The sequence below is a fragment of the Sus scrofa genome, chromosome 1 (genome assembly GCF_054392235.1).
Source record: "Sus scrofa isolate SSC_HxYL_T2T_F1_AM1 chromosome 1, Sscrofa_HxYL_maternal_Yorkshire_Landrace_v2.0, whole genome shotgun sequence".
Taxonomy (NCBI): Eukaryota; Metazoa; Chordata; class Mammalia; order Artiodactyla; family Suidae; genus Sus; species Sus scrofa.
Window position 1 is genome coordinate 178,610,311 of NC_139383.1, and position 17,600 is coordinate 178,627,910.

Genomic DNA, 17,600 nt, shown 5'->3' on the forward strand with positions numbered 1-17,600 from the left:
GTAGATAAAACAAGGTTAACCCTGAGTTCGTATCTTTTGAAGCTGGATGATGAGTACATGGAGATTCATTCTACTGTTCCCTCTACTTGTGTAATTCTTCTGGCATGTTTTCTAATGTGAAGCTAAACAAATTCAATCCATGTTGCCTCTGCATGAGAGAATTACCTGTGGACACCTACAGAATCATCAGAATCACAAAATACCTAGGCTGGAGAGGCCCCAGGGACTGCATTCAACCTTCAAGCCTCCCTCCACAGATGAGAAGCCCAAGAACTGGAGAGGTCCAGTGGCACAGCTGAGATGATCTGGTGAGCTTGGGGCTCTGCTCCTCTGCCACTGGGCATACCTGTCCCCCAATCTGCCTCATGCCCAAAGCTCCCTTTTAGTCACCAGAAACTATGATGATTCCTTATCAAGTCCTGGTCTTCCTTTCTTCCTTCCTCTCTCCCTCTTTCCTTCTTTCTCCCTCTCTCTCTCTTTCTGTTTTGGCTGCACGTGCGACATACATCAATTCCTGGGTCAGGGATCAAAACCACAGCTCAATAGTGACCTGAGTCACATCAGTGACAACACTGGATCCTTAACCACTATGCTACCAGGGAACTCCTGGCTTTCTTTCTTTAATCTTCAATTATGAAATATTTCAGACACATAGAACAGAAGATAATATGATACTACCAAAGCCACCATACAGATTTGGAACAAAAAAGGCACATCCTAAGATTTTCTTCACATTTTTTAGAAGGTAATAAAATGTGATAGCATAACTAAACTCCCACCTTCATCTCCCTTCTTCCATCCCCAGATACAATTATCTTCGTGGCATAGTGTGTTCTTTCCACTTGTGTTTTTAGATTTTGATATGTATACACAAATGTGGAATTGTTTTGTGAGGATTTATATTTGACATAAATAGTATCATATCATATATTTCCTTTTGCAACTTGCTCTTTTCACACAACATTGTGTTTTTGAGATTTATCCAAGTTGATACATAAAGATAGAGCTCATGCATTTTAATGCCTACATACGATTTCATTATACAAAAATGCATAGATTTTTCTTTATGTATTCCCCCAATAAAGGACAGGTTATTTCCAGTTATTTTTTGCAGCTTTGGACCATGGGGCAATGAAAAAGCTCTGTATGTATCTCTTCTTGCACTTGCGTAAGTTTCTCTAGGGTATGTACTTGGAAGTAGAATTACCAGGTCACAGGGTTGTGCTGCTTCTACTTTACGATCACCAAATTCTCTACAAAGTGGATGACCCAGTTATGCTTCCACAAGCAGTGTCTGACAATATTAGTCAACCCCCTTCCTGCGAATTATTAAACTTATAAACACTTGCCAATCCAATGGGAATGAGTTGTTCTGCCTTGCTTAGTTTTTTGAATTTGCATTTCCTCGAAGACTAGTGAAATGGGGTATTTTCACCTGTTTCCTGGCCATTTGTGTCTGCTCTCCTGTGAACCACCTGTTTCTGCATTCTACCCATTTTTTTTTTTTATGGTTTGTTTATTTACCTCCAGGTTCTGATTTGGAAGAATTCATTACATATTGCAGATACCACTTCTTTGTTGGTTATAGGTACTGCATTTCTGTTTCTTCATGCTTTGTTGACTTTATGGCATCTCTCATTGTACAGGTATTTTAAATTTTAATGTAGTCAAATTGACCTCTTTTATTTTTTTCATTATAACTCTTGCTTTCTGTGTCTTGTTCAATGATCCTTTCTCAGCTCAAAGTCTTAAGGTGGTTCTCTAATATTTTATCTTAAAAGCTTAAGACTTTAATCTCTCCAGAATTTATTTTTGTATGTTACATGAGGCAGAGATCTATTAAACCCACTCCCCCACAAAGATGGGTCTATCATCCCAGAATTATTTGCTAATAATGCTTTACTTCAATGATACTTAATGTGACCTAGGTCACAGGTCATAGTCAGATCAGATTTCATCTCTATGGAGGTTTATTTATGGACTCTGTTCAATTCCATTGGTCCATTTGTCTATACATGCACCAAGAGCACACTTTCCTGCTGACTATAGCTTTACAATAATAAATCTTGATATCTGGAAGATAAGTCCTCCTTTCTTATTCCTTTTCACAATTATTCTTGGTCCTGGAGTTCCCGTGGTGGTGCTGTGGAAACGAATCTGACTAGGAATCATGAAGTTGCAGGTTCTATCCCTGGCCTTGGTCAGTGGGTTAAGGATCTGGCGTTGCTGTGAGCTGTGGTGTAGGTCGCAGACACAGCTTGGATCTGGCATTGCTGTGGCTGTGGCTTAGGCCAGCGGCTACAGCTCCGATTAGACCCCTAGTGTGGGAACCTCCACATACCATGGGTGCAGCCCTAAAAAGACAAAAGACAAAAAAAATTATTCTTGGTCCTTTATTCTTCAGATAAATGTTAGTATTAGCTTTTCAAATTACATAGAAAACATCCTCTTCAGCTTTTGTTTAACACTGCATTGTAGATTGCTGGGGAAAATAGCTTTTAAAATGGAATCAAAATTTTCTCATCAATGAATATGGTATAGCTTATGATCTGCATAGGTCTTTTTAAAAATTATTTCCTTCCAGGAGCTCCCATTGTGGCTCAGCGGTAACAAACCCAACTAGTAACCATGAGGACGTGGGTTCAATCTTTGGCCTTTCTCAGTAGGTTAAGGATCCTGTGTTGACATAAGCTATGCTGTAGGTCACAGATGCAGCTTGGATCTGGCATTGCTGTAGCTGTGGCATAGGCTGTCAGCTGTAGCTCCGATTGGACCCCTAGCCTGGGAACTTCCATATGCTGCAGGTACGGCCCTAAAAAGCAAAAAAAAAAAAAAAAAATTCCTTCCATGACATTTTATTTATTTTTTCCTTAATAAAGGTCTTGTGTAGCTTTACTTAGATTTATTCATAGGTCATTTTTGTTGCTATTGTTGTTTTATGTCTTTGTATTACATTTTGTAATTGGATATTGTTTATAAGTAGAAATGCTATTGATTTCAGATCTAGCAACTTGATTAAACTGTTTTGTTTGTGTATTTTCTACATATATAGTCATATCCTCTATACATGACTACAACTTTGTTTCATTTCAATCACTGTACTTTTAAAAAAATTCTTTTACTTCATCCTATTGCATTGGCTAGAGCCTCCAGCACTATGTTGAAAAGAAGCAGGAGTAATTGAGTATTCTTGTTTCTCTTGTTTTGTTGCTGACTTTGAAATAATGCTTTTAAAACTTAACCTTTATCTGTTATTGGGTTGCTTCTGGTCTGGTTTACCTATGCATTTTCAGAGTAAAGACTTTTTTTAATTTCTAGTTTGGTACTTTAACAGAAGCCATGAATGTGTGCTGAATTTTTCAAAAGTCTTGTCTGCTTCTTTTGGTTGATAAAACTAAGTCTTCCAGCTGTGCTGGAAAATAATTTGTGTTCTTCAGAAGTTGGTTGTAGGGTTCTATGTCTCAGTTATGTTGTTCGAATCCTCTCTATCCTTATAAATTTCTCTCAGCTTGATCTATTAGTAGTATGTTAAAACCTCCCATTCTTCTTTACAAAATTCTGTCCTTTTTTGATTTATGTAGTTTTTATATAGTGTTCTGAGCTTGGGAGCTCCCACTACCTTTAGTCTTTTATCAAATGGACATTCCAGACCTGCTTTTTTCAGGTCTTATCCCCTACTGGTGGTAAACACTTGCACAGGCAGCTTTCATGCAATATCCAGGAAAGTCAAACCACACAGCCGCATTCCAGTCTCGGACCTGGCCTCAGCAGTGCACGAGGTCCCAAGGGCCCACTTGTGGGCCATCAGCCTTGCCCTGTCCATCTGCCTGGGAGGGGAGTACAGAGTCAGGGTCAGGGTGAGCACACTGTGGAGGTTTCTGGGTATTGACAGATCTGCCCTAATGGATGTGAGGAGTCCCAAGCTGGGCAGCGGATACGTCTGTCCTCCTCTGACTTTTCCTCCTGTGGTCATCTTGAGACTGCTCATCTCCTCCTCTACCTGTGGGATCAATTCTTTCCAAGCTTCTGTGTCAATTCTGCATCAATTAATGATGTCGCTAGTCCACCATCCATTTATTCATCGATTCACCCACTCATTCACCTACCTACTCATTCATTTGTCCAGCCAGCCAGTCAGCCAGCAGCCACGTCATACAAACACTACAAGCTGTGGGCTCTTGTGACTTCAGTTATGTCATCTATAAAATGAATATAATAATAGCATTGACCTTGTAGGACAGTTGAGTTTAGAATTAGACAATGCTAATGAAGCAGGGTGGACACACACTAAATACTCCAATAATAATAGCTCTTATCTTCATCACACACATGCTGATTCATTCAACTAACATTCCTTGAGCATGAACTACATTCTAAGTACCAAAGATACAAGACACAGTCCCTGTTCTCGGGGCTCACTGTCTGGTGGGAGGACCAGGTAGACACTGGGAGAGAGGATGATGTCATTAATCTAATAGTCACAGTACACCGTGTGTTGTATGTGCTACAGAGCTGGCAGGGGAGGCTCCAAGAGCACAGAGGAGATGCAGCCAATCCAGACAAGAGGAGGTGGGGATCAGGGAAGTCTCCCTAGAAGAAGGGAAACGGAAACTGAATCCTAAAGAATGCAGTGGGGTTCAAACAAGGATGGAGCATATGCCTGGTTGGAGGAGCAGCACATATAAAACCTAAAATCGGAGAGTGGCTTTTCAGGGCACTGGAGGCGTGTGTGACAGGTGCGAAGCCAAACAGGAGAAAAGGTGAGGTGTGACTCTAGACACACAAGGCTGAGACTGAGGACAAGTTAAGGGGTTCAGACTCTGTGCTGCGCAGGGAACCACTGAGAGGCTCCCAGCAGGGGCATGGCAAGGACACATGTACAGTTTGAGCGCACACAACCCCAGGGCTCAGAATGTCAACTGAGGTGAGGGACCAAGAGCCCTGGGGCTCATCAAGGCAGTTTTGGCCCCTGAATTGCAGCTCATCCCCTTTATTTTCTCCTCATCCCCCTCCCCTTCCTGGTTCTGGCCTCTGCAGCTCCCACACTCCTAGATTCTGCACAGAATGAGACTGGCCAGGGAGAGGCAGCAGGAACTGGAGTTCCAGCACTGGACCGGAGCTAGAACAGGGAAGAGGGAAGAACTAGGTGAGTAGGGGTGGGTGGGGGATGGGGGTAAGATGTGCCCTTACCCCGGGCCTTAGCATATGCTGTTCCTTTTACCTGGAACACTCTTCCCCCCCACCTCCCTTGGGCATGGCACCTCTGCATTCTTCGGGCCTCAGTTCAGCTCACCCCTTCCAAGAACCTCTCGCTCTAACTCCATGCCCAGGGTAATGTTTCAGCTTTGTGGTGCGGCTTGTGCCTTCACACATCTCCTGGAGTGGCAGCTGTCACTTATGTGACTGTTTCTCCCACCTGGCAGAGGTCTGTGGGCAGGGCAGTCCTTGTGTCTTAGTGACCCTTGCATCCCAGCATGCAGAACCACACATGTTAGATTCTTACTACAGAAATGTTGGTTGGATGGATGGGTGGATAGAAGGATGGCTAGAGAGGTGAGTGGATGAGTGAGCAGGTGGATGGATGGATGAGTGAGTGGATGGGGGATGGATCGATGGATGGAAGCATGAGCAAGATGGGTTGGTGACTTCTAGAATGTTCTTAAAGCTGGAGGCTGGTTTCCATGACAACTGTGGCCTATCTTCCTTCTGGGAGGAATTTCCTCACCAGTCCTGTTGGAGGAGAGGCAGAGGCCTCCTCCCCTGGATACTAATCCTCCAAACAGTATCAATCAGTCCTGCCCACTGGACAGCCTCACTGAAGATGTGCTACAGGTTCAGGGGGTAGGTGGTGCAAGTCACAATCTTGGCTCAGTCTGTGTGACTCACTGCAAGTTACTTACCCTTAATGGGCCTTAACTGTCCCATCTACCAAACCAGGGGCTCAGTATAGATGTCTCTTCAAATACCAAAGGTCCAATTTTGGTGTAATGTTTAAAAATACTTCACGAGGAGCTCCCTCTGTGTCCCAGTGGGTTAAGGATCAGGCATTGTCTCTGCATCACTGTGGGTTTGATCCAGAGTGCAGTAGGTTAAGGATCTGGAGTTGCCACAGCTGTGGCATAGGTCACAGCTATAGTTTGGACTGGATCCCTGACTGGGAACTTCCATATGTCGTGGGTGTGGCAAAAAAAAAAAAAAATTCATGAATATGATGCATTTTTTTTTCTTTTCTTTTCGTCTCTTTAGAGCCACACTCGCAGCACATGGAAGTTCCCAGGCTAGGGGTCAAACCTGAGATGCAACTGCCGGCCTACACCCCAGTCACAGCAATGCGGGATCCAAGCCTCGTCTGCAACCTACACCACAGTTCACACAGCAACACCTAATCCTTTACCCACTGAGCGAGGCCGAAAGATTGAATATTTTTTTATTTCCAAAAAGTCTTTACCAATTTGTTTTTTTTGGCCACACTCATGGCATGTGGAAGCTCTCCAGTCAGGAACTGAACCTGTGCCACAGCAGCGACCTTAGCTGCTAGAGTGACAACACTGAATCTTTAATCTACCGTGCCATAAGGGAACTTCCGAGTACGGTGCATTTTATAGAGTAGATTTTATATTTTGGTCACACACACACAAAATTAAATGATGCCTAACCATACAAATAAAAAAGAAAAGGCTCATCAGGTGTATTTGTATTAAAAATAGTTCATTCTCAAACACTATGTCCGCAAAGAAAACATTTACACTCTATCACCAGTAGTTAGTCCATGGCCAGTTCCTAATAGTTAAGTTTTGCTAAGGATGCTTCCAGCTCCAGCACCCAGATCTCTGCATCCTGGTACCTTCCCATAGACCTTACAAGTTAGGATAGTCACTGGCCCTGCTGGGGTTGGGGCTGCCTAGGGCTGAACAGTGACTCAGAGAGAGGCCTGAGGGTGGCTTGGGCCGCTGTTGCTAGGAATGGCCTGGCCACTGGTACATACATCATCTGATGTGAACTAAAACCATGAAAGCTGGCTTCTGACAACCATGCCCTCTATTTGTTTCAACAGATCTTCTTGCTTTGAACACAGGCAGCACAACTGAGCTGAAGAGCTGCAGAGAAGCCAGTCCCTTCTCTGGGCTTCAGCAATGAGCGTTAGGACACCCTGCTTGCTGAGAAACAGGACCATCTCAAGCCAGTGAAAGCTCATCTTTTATTCACTAGATGCCTGCCCCAGGCCTGTGAAGTCCTGGTCGCTGCCCTCCAGGGAAACAAGTCTAGCTGGGCAGACAGGTGCAGGGAAATGTTGCAAATGCTATGATTAGAAGGAGCCTGGGTTTTTGCAGGAAAAGAAGTCAAGGGGGTGACTTTGAAAAAGGCTAGCAAAATAGCCTTAAGGCCTTCTGCCACCGTGTTGAGCAGGAGGTGGGGGCAATTTAGAGGGATTAAGGCTGGAAGTCAGATTGTTTACAGTAAGCGGGGCCCCTCCCCAAAGACTAAAAGACGCCTTACAAGTTTCGAAGCTCAGAGGAATCACCTGCAGAGCGCTAAGATGCAGGTCTGTCTTTGGGAGGACTGAGCAGGAAAAGAGGAAAGCGAAGGAGTGGAGAGGTGGGTGGAAGCCGAGGCAGCATGCGCAGTGAGGGGCTCGGTGTGGCAGGGCTGGGTGAGCCTGTGTCAGGATGGTGGCAGTGAGGACAGGCAGGCATCCAGGCACCGGCAGCCGATGCTGAAGGACGTGCCCCCAACCCCGCTTTCACAGGTCACATAACAGGGTTGTGCCGTCTCTCCCAACCAGTGACCATGAGCTTCTAGGGCTGGGGTGGGATGCTGGTCATCTCTCCAGCCTTGACTGTGCCCAGGAAATTTCGCTCAGACAACCTTTCTGAGATCACCTCTTCTCAGAAATAAGCCCGACATTGGCCTTCACTCCCAGGAATGCAAGACTGGAGGTGAGCCTTCCCTGAGCCGTTCTCCTCTTCTACCCAACGGGGCCTGCAAGCCTCAACTCCAACCCTATCTTGGCACTGATGGGCAACCCATCAGGCGAGTCCTGGGCAGACAAAGAATCTTCCGGCTAGAGCCTGTGCCATCTGGCCCCTCTAGCCCTCTATTGTGGCGATCAGACCAGGACAGACGAGGGAAGTGTATCCAAAAGGGTGATCTGATGCTTTGAGTCCGTGCAGTCAGTGCAAGACAGAGCCGTCAGCCAAACTGCAGCCCCAGATGGGCATTCTTCCTACCTGCCGGAAGCTTCTCCCCTGTGGGCCCGAGAAGATCACCTGCTCCAGTTAAATGACCCGTGTGTGCAGTCCAGCTGTCCCTTCTAGGCTTAGATAAAGACTGCTTTATCCTGATCACCATGCCTTTTTGCAAATGTCCAGTTCTCTTAATATGAAATAACTGTCGGAAATTGTTTGTGCTGATTTCTACTGACTTCGACAAAATAAGGTGTTGGAAACCACATTCGTCCCTAGTTCTGGAGAGATTTCACTCATGGGTACATGAAACCCAAGAGCCTGGGAAGTGCCCCAGGCCAGCCCTGCCCCCCTGGAGGCACTGCTCTGTATTTCCCACCCTGCCTCTGCTGCAAATTCCTCTTCCTTCGACATGCACCTTTCTGAACTAGAGTGGGGTCCTCCAGGGGCATATGAATTTAACCTCAAAAAAGACGGTGGGGGTTTACAAGATGCTGATGTCCACAGACAACTTCGTAGTTTCATTAGGAGTTCATCACATTTCATTTTTGTTTTCTTCCTCCAAAAGCACTGCAGGGACAGCTGTACGGACTTCGGTGTTAACTGTGTGCTTCCTCTGAGGGAACTGCCCAGATATCCCCCCTCCCTTACACCGGGGAGGTGGCACGTGGGACCATGAAGACACTCCCTTTAACTGTCCTGCCCCATCACTCTTGGGGGTTGGGATAGCATTGGCAGTGCTCTGAAATGAGAAGAGCTCACATTCATGGGTGACAAAAGAAATCACCCAGGATCCAGGACGGGGAGTGTGAGTGTGTGTGTGTGTGTGTGTGTGTGTCTAAGACAGCACCCCTCTCTCTTCTGGGGAGGTGGGGTGAGGGGGTAAGAGAGACCATCTACTGGGAGAGGGGAGGCAATTAAAACGCAACAATCAAACCAACCTTTAAATAGTAACTTTTAAAAATATAAAAACAGCTCATTACAATGACTTTTCATTTTCTTTTTTCCTTCAGGAATCAACTTTCTTCTACCCTCCCCCTCCTTTGTGGCAACACCCTTAAGAGGTGGTAGATGAACATCTGAGACCCAGAGAAAGAGAGAGAGAGAAACAGACAGACAGACAGACTCTGGACATCCCTCCCCAACCTCAGAAAGGTAAGGGTGCCCTGCCGGTCTCTGCAGCCTCCACGGTAGGCCAGGATAGGGGCTCACCCGGGAGCAAGAGCATCGAAGGGGGGTTCACCTGAGCCCCCCCTGCCTCCTCATCAGACAGAATCACACATTATAAAATAATCCATAAAAATGCAGTATAAAAATCATCCATATGCTACATCCATGGAGAGCCCACCTCCAGGACTCATAACGGCCTTTCTGCTTTTCCTTAAAAGAAGAAAAAATAAGACCCAAAAGGAAAAAGCAACAACAAAAAACAAGAACAAAAACACCAAAATCCTAATACCTCAGAACATTTTGCTACCCCAAAGTGGCACCTGCAGGAAACGATATTCTACCTGTAACCTGTCTGGGCTTCTAAGAGAGACAGGAAGCTACACACCTCAGCACAGTGTGCCACCAGCCCGAGCCCAAGCCCCCTGCCCTGCCCTGGGAGGGGGATAGTCCTCTCAGAATCACAACCCTGCAGGTTAAATACACGTTTTCCCTCTAAAGAGAGGAGAAGGGGTCAGAGGCAGGAAAGGGGGGGAAGGGCATTTTACAAAAGGATATCACTTCTAATTCTTTTCATTCAAATTCAAATTCAAAAAAAAAAAAAAAAAAAGCACCCACATTGTTGCTATTTTTTTCTCTGGTAGCTCCCTGAGCTGAGTTGCTATGCTTTCCTCTAACTTCGTATCCTTTTTAGGTTGTCTGAAGGTTAAGAAAGGGCTGGAGACAGAGTGCCTTTGAACTTCTGTTTGTCATTACCATAACCAAGTGTGCATCAAACGGAGATGCGGAGGGAGGGGGGGAGGCAGACACCTGAGAGGGGAGTTGAGAGGCCAAGAGGCAGGTGGAGCTCAGGAGGTCACAGAGAAGTCCAGGCTGGCACCCATCGCAAGCTCTGTCCGTCTGTCAGTCTGTCTGGAACACGGTCCTGACACGCCTCAGGGGATTCCCAGGTCCACACGAAGACACATGTATCCTGGGGGTACCTGACGGTCCAGCTGGCTACCAGCTGTGGGGCCCCTGCTCCACCCCAGGCATTTTCTCCCCGTTCCACCCCCTCACAATGTTGCCCCCCCTCCCTGCCTCCCCTTCCCAGATGGGAACGTCTGGTTTAAAAAAAAAAAAAAAGCCACCACCACGAGTGGATTACAAATACAGCAGGCGAAATACACGGCTGGTGTGGTCGGTGGGAAGGGGCTCCTCCCCCGCTGACCAGCCTGAGATAGAAGTCTGTTATTTACACTTTTCACAAAATCATGTGCGCTGCACAGTTGGGAACACGAGCCCCACCCCCCCTCCCCCGGCACAAATGTGTGGTCCCCACTCCAGTGTCCCCAAGCCTGGGCAAGGGGACAGATCAAAAGAAAGGGGAAGGAAAGAGAGACTCATGAAGGAGCCATGAGCCTCCAAATAAATCTATTTGTAGCATCTGCCAGGATTGTTAAGGGAGGAGAAGAGAAATCCATCGGAGTCCGTGAGACACCTCAATCCGTGCAGGGGAGTCCCAACCGTGATGGGCGCGCGCCCTCTCCGCCCGCCGAAGCGCCGCGCTGGGACGACTGGACGCTCGCCGCCCGTCCCTCCGCATCCTCGGGGCCCCTCGCCGGGGTCTCCCTGGCACAGCCGAGTCTGTTTCTCCCAGAGTTTGACAGCCCTGTTAGCGTCCTTGCTTTAGTAGATGACCTCATAAACCGTGGCCTTCTTGTCACCAGAGCCTGTTACAATATATTTGTCATCCGCCGAAATGTCACAACTCAAGACAGATGAGGATTCCTTAGACTGGAGGAGGAGAGACAGGAGGGGGCGGAGGGAGAAAGGACAGAAATTCACTGCTGGGTACTCAACGCCCTTTCAGTGCTCTCTCCATCCAACCGCCCTCCGCCCACCCCGGAGCGCACACTGCCTGGCCTTCAAATGCAGCCCTTCCCGTGCGTGATGCCCTTTCCACCCGCCTTCCCACAAGCAAAGCTCCTTAACAGGGTCCGATGTGATCTTTAAAGCCAGCTCTGAGGGGCAAAAACAGAACACTTGTGCGAGAGCTTCACTCCGGAGTCGATAAACAGGAAGAAGCCTTTCCGAACTGGGCGCAGGTGTCAGCAGGCCAGATCCCAGCCCACTGAGCTAAAGAAGGATTTGCACCTGAGTTTTGAAGCATTCTGTGTAACTAGAGACTCCTCCAAGTTACCTGTGTGACACACTGGGTGCCAGACTTCCAGCCTGGAGCCAGAACGTGGCTTGTCGGCTCTGAGAGTGAGGGTATGACTGTGTGCGTGCATGCGTTGTCTCTGTGTGTGCGTGCCTGTGAGTGAGCAAGTGGGAGGCTGCAGTGCCAGGCCCCAGATCTTGAAAATTCACAGAAAGCCTCTTCCCTCTCTCCCATCTCTTTCTGGACCCTTCTTCTCCTACCCCATCTCTCCTTACATTCAAGTCTTGAGATGAAATATGAACCTACTTGAACATGGGGTAACATGCTCAGAAAAAAACTGCCCAGTTTGCTCAAATGCACCAGCGTGCCTCCTGTCAGTGCTCGGTGTGCCGGCCAGAGCCAGGAGCAGGTTTTTACGCCTCCTCTTCTAGAAATCCTACAAGAGCCCCTGCTTAAAAGCCCTTGCCCTGAGGGGTCCGATGCCATTAGCAGCACAGGGAGTGTCCCGCTGCTGTGCCCAGGGCCAAGGCTCCGCCTGTGCAGAACCCATCTCAGACCTGCAGCAGGTAGGGGCTGGAAGGAGCTGGAGAAGCCTCCTTCATCCCCACCCCCATCTCTGCAGACCGGCAACTCTGGGCAGAATCAAGAGGGGCACTGGGAGGGCAGGTGGTACCTGGAATATGCTGGCTCCATACGGCGTCCTCCAGGCATTGAGAAGGTTATCTTTCCCAGTGCTCACAAACCATTTGCCTGCAGGCAGGAGGCGAAGGAAACGTCAGGTTGTGGCCTGCTGGACACTCAAGCAAGACCCGCCCCAGACATGGCTGGCTGCCATGGAAACGCGGTGTAAACCGCTAACCAGGGCTGGCCTGACTCTCTACTTGTGAGAAGCATTTTGCAAGCGAAACACATAACACACAGTCAACTAGGGAATGCATTTCTCTACAATCAAGGGGAGGGCTGGGTGGGCTGAGATGGAAAAAGCTAGGATCTGCCGTCAATCACAGGGATGACACTTCCCCAAAAGATTCTTTTTAAAGCCACTAAAAACAATGACTGACCCACCTCGATTCTGAAACTGGAAGATGGCAGGAAGTACTGGGAATGGAAAAGCTCTGGGTGGCTGGAGAGCCAGACAAAGGTGGGGGTCAGCAGGAACCCTTACTCTCCAGACACTCTGCCAGAGCTCCGGCTGCGTTAACTCCCCAGGGCTCCCAAAGCCATGCTGGCCGCCCGCTATTTCCATCCACAGAAACACCCGTTGGGTTCAGAGAGGCTGAGATGCATCCAAAGCTGCACAACCAGACGGAAGGTGGGCAGATATCTGACTCCAGAGCCATGGCTGCCAAAGCCCATGGTCCAAACCAACTGGAGGCACTGCCTGAAAGGCTCTGAGTCCCATTCCTTTGTGCCAAGCCAGCAAGGACTGGCCTGGTGTCACCAGTGCTTGGTACCCTATGACAGTATCTGCACCCAAGGATGGTGAGCGAGACAGACACTGGATGGGGGAATGCTGGTTGGGGTCGAGGGGCCTGGTTCTGGGGCCATGCTCACGCTCTTTCTCTAAGCTCTGGGCCCTCATTCACACACACAGAGCAGGCAAGGCCACCCGGGACTCCCGCTCCCCCAGGCTCACCACAGTAGGCGAACTTGAGGGAGAGCACGCAGCTCTCATGCAGATGCAGCTGGTACTTGTCAGGCTTGGTGTGGTGCAGCACCTCCACGTTGCTGCTCTCCATGCCCACGGCCAGCCACTCCCCAGTGGGGCAGTAACCCAGCGAGAAGATCTGTGGCAGGGGGCAGATGGAGATCAGCACCCTCCAGAGCCATGGGGGGCTCCTCAAAGGCCCTGCTCAGGGACCCTGAGGGCTCAATGTCCCACAAGCCCCTCCCCCACAACCTCCCCACCACTTGCCATTTGCAAAGCAAGCCCCCCTTCTCCCTCAGCCCAATAACCCAGGGGAACGGGATCTCGTTTTTCATCCCCATTTTATAGGCGAGGAAGTTGAGGCTCAGAGAGCTTGCTGACTCTAGAAATGAGTGTCCAGAAGTATTATACTCTCAAAGTTCCTCTGTCTCAGGGACTTCTGCCTTTCCTTAAGAAAAATGTGTGTAAGTAAAACACTAACATGGAGTTCCTATCATGGCTCAGCAGTTAACAAACCCGACTAGGATCCATGAGGTCATGGTTTCGATCCCTGGCCTTGCCCAGTAGGTTAAGGACCTGGTGTTGCTGTGAGTGGTGTAGGTCACAGACTCGGCTTGTATCCCAAGTTGCTATTACTGTGACGTAGGCCGGCGGCTTCAGCTCTGACTGAACCCCCAGCCTGGGAACCTCCATATGCTGTGAATGTGGCCCTAAAAAAACAAACAAACAAAAAATCCCCAGAGAAAACCACTAATGTATTAAAGATGCAAGATGCACATATTAAAATGAGTAACAGCAACAAAAAAAATAGTAATACCTAATATTTACAGAATCCTTTCTCTGAGCCAGGATTATAGCGGAGGCTTTTGGAAAGTCTAGACCCCTAAGGTAGCTACTACTATTCCCATCCCATGAAGGAGAAAACCGAGGCTAAAGTGCTCAATGGCGGAGGACCTGGAAATTCAATCTGAGTAGCTGGGTCAAGTGTATCCAACTGCGAAGCCTCATCAATTCTCTTTCCTTGCTGCTTCCTCCGGGAAGCCTTCCCAGATAGCTTAGGTTGGTCTCAGGGCCATTTGCAACTGCCACCTGCAAGGGCCCCTTCATCCCCAACCCAGCCAGCAGGACCCGGGAAGGGAGATCTCAGGTGCACACCTGGGAGGTGAAGTCGTGCTGCTGCAGCTGCCGTCCCTCCCTCAGGTCCCAGGAGCGCACGGTGTTGTCCAGGCCCCCAGTCCATAGCTTTGTGCCATCGTGGGAGATGTCTATGCAACTGGCCCCGTCCGTGTGGCCCTGGAACTGCCTAGGAAGGCCACGTAGGGATTGGGGTGAGCCCTGTGGAAGCACCAACTGCCAAACTGACAGTCATCCCAGGGAGCGGGCCGGGCTTGCCGGAGCAGATGGGGACACCGAGGCCCATGGTCCCCTGGTGAGCTCACAGCAGAGCCTGGGCCCCTCTCCCACTGACACAGACGGCCATGCCACACTGGAGGCCGATACTGGGCCAGGCACTGCAGCCTCTGCGCTGGGGCTCAGCTCCAGGGACAGGGCTTCACTCTGCCTGTTTCACACAGAAGAAACTAAGGCCCAGGGAGAGGTATGTGACTTGCGCAAGGTCATATGGAAGCAGGATTCAAACCCAGCAGCTTGGCTCTGAAGTCCCACACTTGACCCCCGGAGCGTCAATGCCAGGCACAGCCAGCGTAGCCTTCCCGAGAACAAGGACCCCTGCTCCCTCCCGCACCTCACCTGACCAGGGTCTGGTTGTGCAGGTCCCACACGGCGATGTTGCCATCACTACAGCAGGAGAAGCAGACTTTGGCATCGGGGCTGATGGCCAGGGCATAGCAGGCAGGAGCCGAGGACGTCAGCTCAGCCTTGATGCGGGGCGTGGGTGAGGCCAAGTCCCAGATGGTGAGCGTGCTGGCCTCGCCGCCCACGATGAGCGTCCGTCCATCAGGGAGCAGCTTGCAGGAGCGGATATAGTTGTCCCTGTTCTGGAGGGAGAAGGGGCAGTGCTCAGGGCCACCCAACCCCCTCCTCCCGGGGGCATCACATCCAGCAGCACCCTTATCACTTCTGCTCACTTCTTGCCCTTATTCACGGCAGTTCCAGGAAGCTGCCAGGCCATCTCCATTCCTCATTTATAACCTTGCAAACTTTCAGTCATCTCCTCGTAAGGCCCTGCAGGTCAGTATCATCTCCATTTACAGATGATGAAAGTGGGCCTCAGAGAGGTTTGCCGGTTTGCCCAATGTTGCCCAGCCAATACAGGGTCGAGCCCGGCCAGGTCGATGGGGGTGTGCCCCCGGCCCAGGTTGCCCTGCTCTCCTGGCTGGAGATGCCCAGAGCCCCAGGATCCTCACCAGACAGTCCAGCTGGGAGATGGGGCTCTTGCTGCCTGGCTGGCTGATGTCCCAGATCTTCACGCAGCCTTTGCCACCAGTGTAAACGTGCCGCGTGGGGTTGCTGATGGTCACAGCGCACACCACCTCCCCGTGGCTGAGTGTGTTGATCTGCCGGGCGTGCCTGGGGATGTTGGGGCCTGCCAGGGCGTCGTGGGGGAAGGGCACGGGCTGCATCTGCCCATCAGCACTCACGTGGAAAGAGTACGCTCTAGAAGGGGGAGAACCATCACTCCTGGCATCTCTAATCCTCTAACGGTTCCCAGGGGTTCTGCCTGGATTGACTGGTCCCACCCCCTGCCTCCAGGTGCTCCCTCCCCAGATCCTAGGGAAGCCGGTACCCTGGCCTCCTCCGTCTGGCTCTGCCAGGGTGGAGAGTGCTTCATAACCCTGCCTTGACCTCTACTCCTGCTTACCCAGCCTTGCTGCCAACCAGGTGGCTAACCCCACACTGCCTTGGGACAGCCTTTCCTACCAGCTACAGAATCCTTAACACAGGGATCCTGGAAACGATGCCGTCTGAATGCTTCCCCCCGTCGCCCAGGAGCCAGTGATATTAGGAAGGAAAATTGGCTCCTCAAATGAATCATCATCACTTGAACACATCGTCATCATCAAATGAATCATCATCAAATGAACACATCACAGCCGGGCCTGAGCGGGCATGGTCTGCCTACTGGTTTAGGTCACAGTGGGCACCAGCTGGGGGCGGAACCCCCGGGAGCCCCCAAGACGGGGGCATGGCACCAGCTCCATGGCATCTGGATGGGAGAGCCTGGCATCTGAAGTGTCCCTTCTCTCTCAGAGCCCAGGGACTACAGCCTCAACCCCAACCTCCCTCATTCCCTTTCAGAGGGAGCCTGGGGCTGAGCAGGAGTGTGGCCAGGCAGCCATTGCTGGCACTGCAGCCTGGCCTGGGGGCGCCTTTCCTGGGGGGGGTGGTCTCCCAGGGCAGGGAAGAAGTGGATGGGTGGTATGCTCACCCCCGCCCTCCCCAAGAAGCGTACAACAAATACAAATACAGCCAGAGCTTACGGTTTTCCACCAGGAATAGAGGCAAGGCTTGAGGGCAGGCCCGTGGCCCGCATGGGAGGGTGAGGGTCAAAGCCAACCTGTAAAGCAAGACAAGGCCCTCAGTGAGGGTGCCGCCACGCATCCCCCACCACACATGCCCCACCCCGCCTTCCTCCTGCACTGCTTCCCCCTCAGAACCTGAGGGGCAGCCAAGCAGAGCAGAGCCCCTTGTTCCAGAGAGAACACATGCCCAGGAGGGTCACGTGCCTTTCCCAGGACAATGGCAGGGACAGGGTGACAGTCCAGACCCTCAGACTCTGAACCAGGATCTTCCACCCCCACCCTCCGCTCGTTCTCCCTGTTCTGCAAGACAAGCTGATCCCTGTCCCCTCTCCTGGTGTCCCAGCAGGCCATGTAGAGAAGAGACCACCACCCCATGTTCAGGAGGTCAGGAGAGAAACTGCCCCTGCCAACCCAAGTGCTGAGCAGTAACAGCAGACACATCTTTGTGTACCTGGCAGCCCCATTTGCCAAGGAAACTCACCTCACTCACTGCGGGGATTCCCATTCCCACAGAGCCCAGAAAAACAGGTGTCAGCCTCGATTTCCACATGGAAAGGGAGGCTGTGTTGCATGAGGTCACAGGGTGACTAATGGGCAAGCAGGATGAGACCCAGGTTTGCTGAGCCCCAAGTGTGTGTTCCTGTCTTGTTTCTAATAAACAGTCTATCCGAAAGGCAGCGACGTGGTCACCAGGAAGGGCATCCCTAACCCACTCCAACTTCCCCATTCAGGGCCCGGTCCCCCCAAAAAAGGAGCCAAAAGGTCTACGTACAGCTCCAAAGCTCACCATTGGCGATCGGCCATAGGCGGCAGCAGCGGCAGCGGCAGCCGCGCTCATCTGGGGTGGGATGTTGTGCAGGCCGGCATAGGCGCTGGGGCTGGTGAGGGAGCCGTTCATCTCGTGGTGGCTCATCATGGCAAAGGGCGCAGCATAGGAGCTGGTGATGGAGATGGGTGTGCGCAAGGCAGAGGCTGCA

The 17,600-nt window shown here is 50.4% G+C and overlaps 1 protein-coding gene across 27 annotated transcripts in view; it reads right to left on the reverse strand.

The window, feature by feature from the left end:
- Nucleotides 1-9,121: 9,121 nt before the first annotated feature.
- Nucleotides 9,122-17,600, reverse strand: part of TLE3 (TLE family member 3, transcriptional corepressor) — a 47,459-nt gene continuing 38,980 nt past the window's right edge. For 15 of the 27 annotated variants that reach the window (XM_085018559.1, XM_085018532.1, XM_021100779.2 and 12 more), the window contains 8 exons: nt 17,396-17,595; nt 16,582-16,658; nt 15,508-15,757; nt 14,891-15,138; nt 14,297-14,444; nt 13,130-13,280; nt 12,167-12,243; nt 9,122-11,126 (listed from right to left, as the gene is read on the reverse strand). In XM_085018559.1, the coding sequence (XP_084874685.1) occupies nt 11,019-11,126; nt 12,167-12,243; nt 13,130-13,280; nt 14,297-14,444; nt 14,891-15,138; nt 15,508-15,757; nt 16,582-16,658; nt 17,396-17,595 (1,259 nt within the window). In that variant the 3' untranslated portion in view covers nt 9,122-11,018. The remainder of the gene's footprint in view (nt 11,127-12,166; nt 12,244-13,129; nt 13,281-14,296; nt 14,445-14,890; nt 15,139-15,507; nt 15,758-16,581; nt 16,659-17,395; nt 17,596-17,600) is intronic. The other 12 variants (XM_085018605.1, XM_085018583.1, XM_021100790.2 and 9 more) reach the window with 1 other exon arrangement.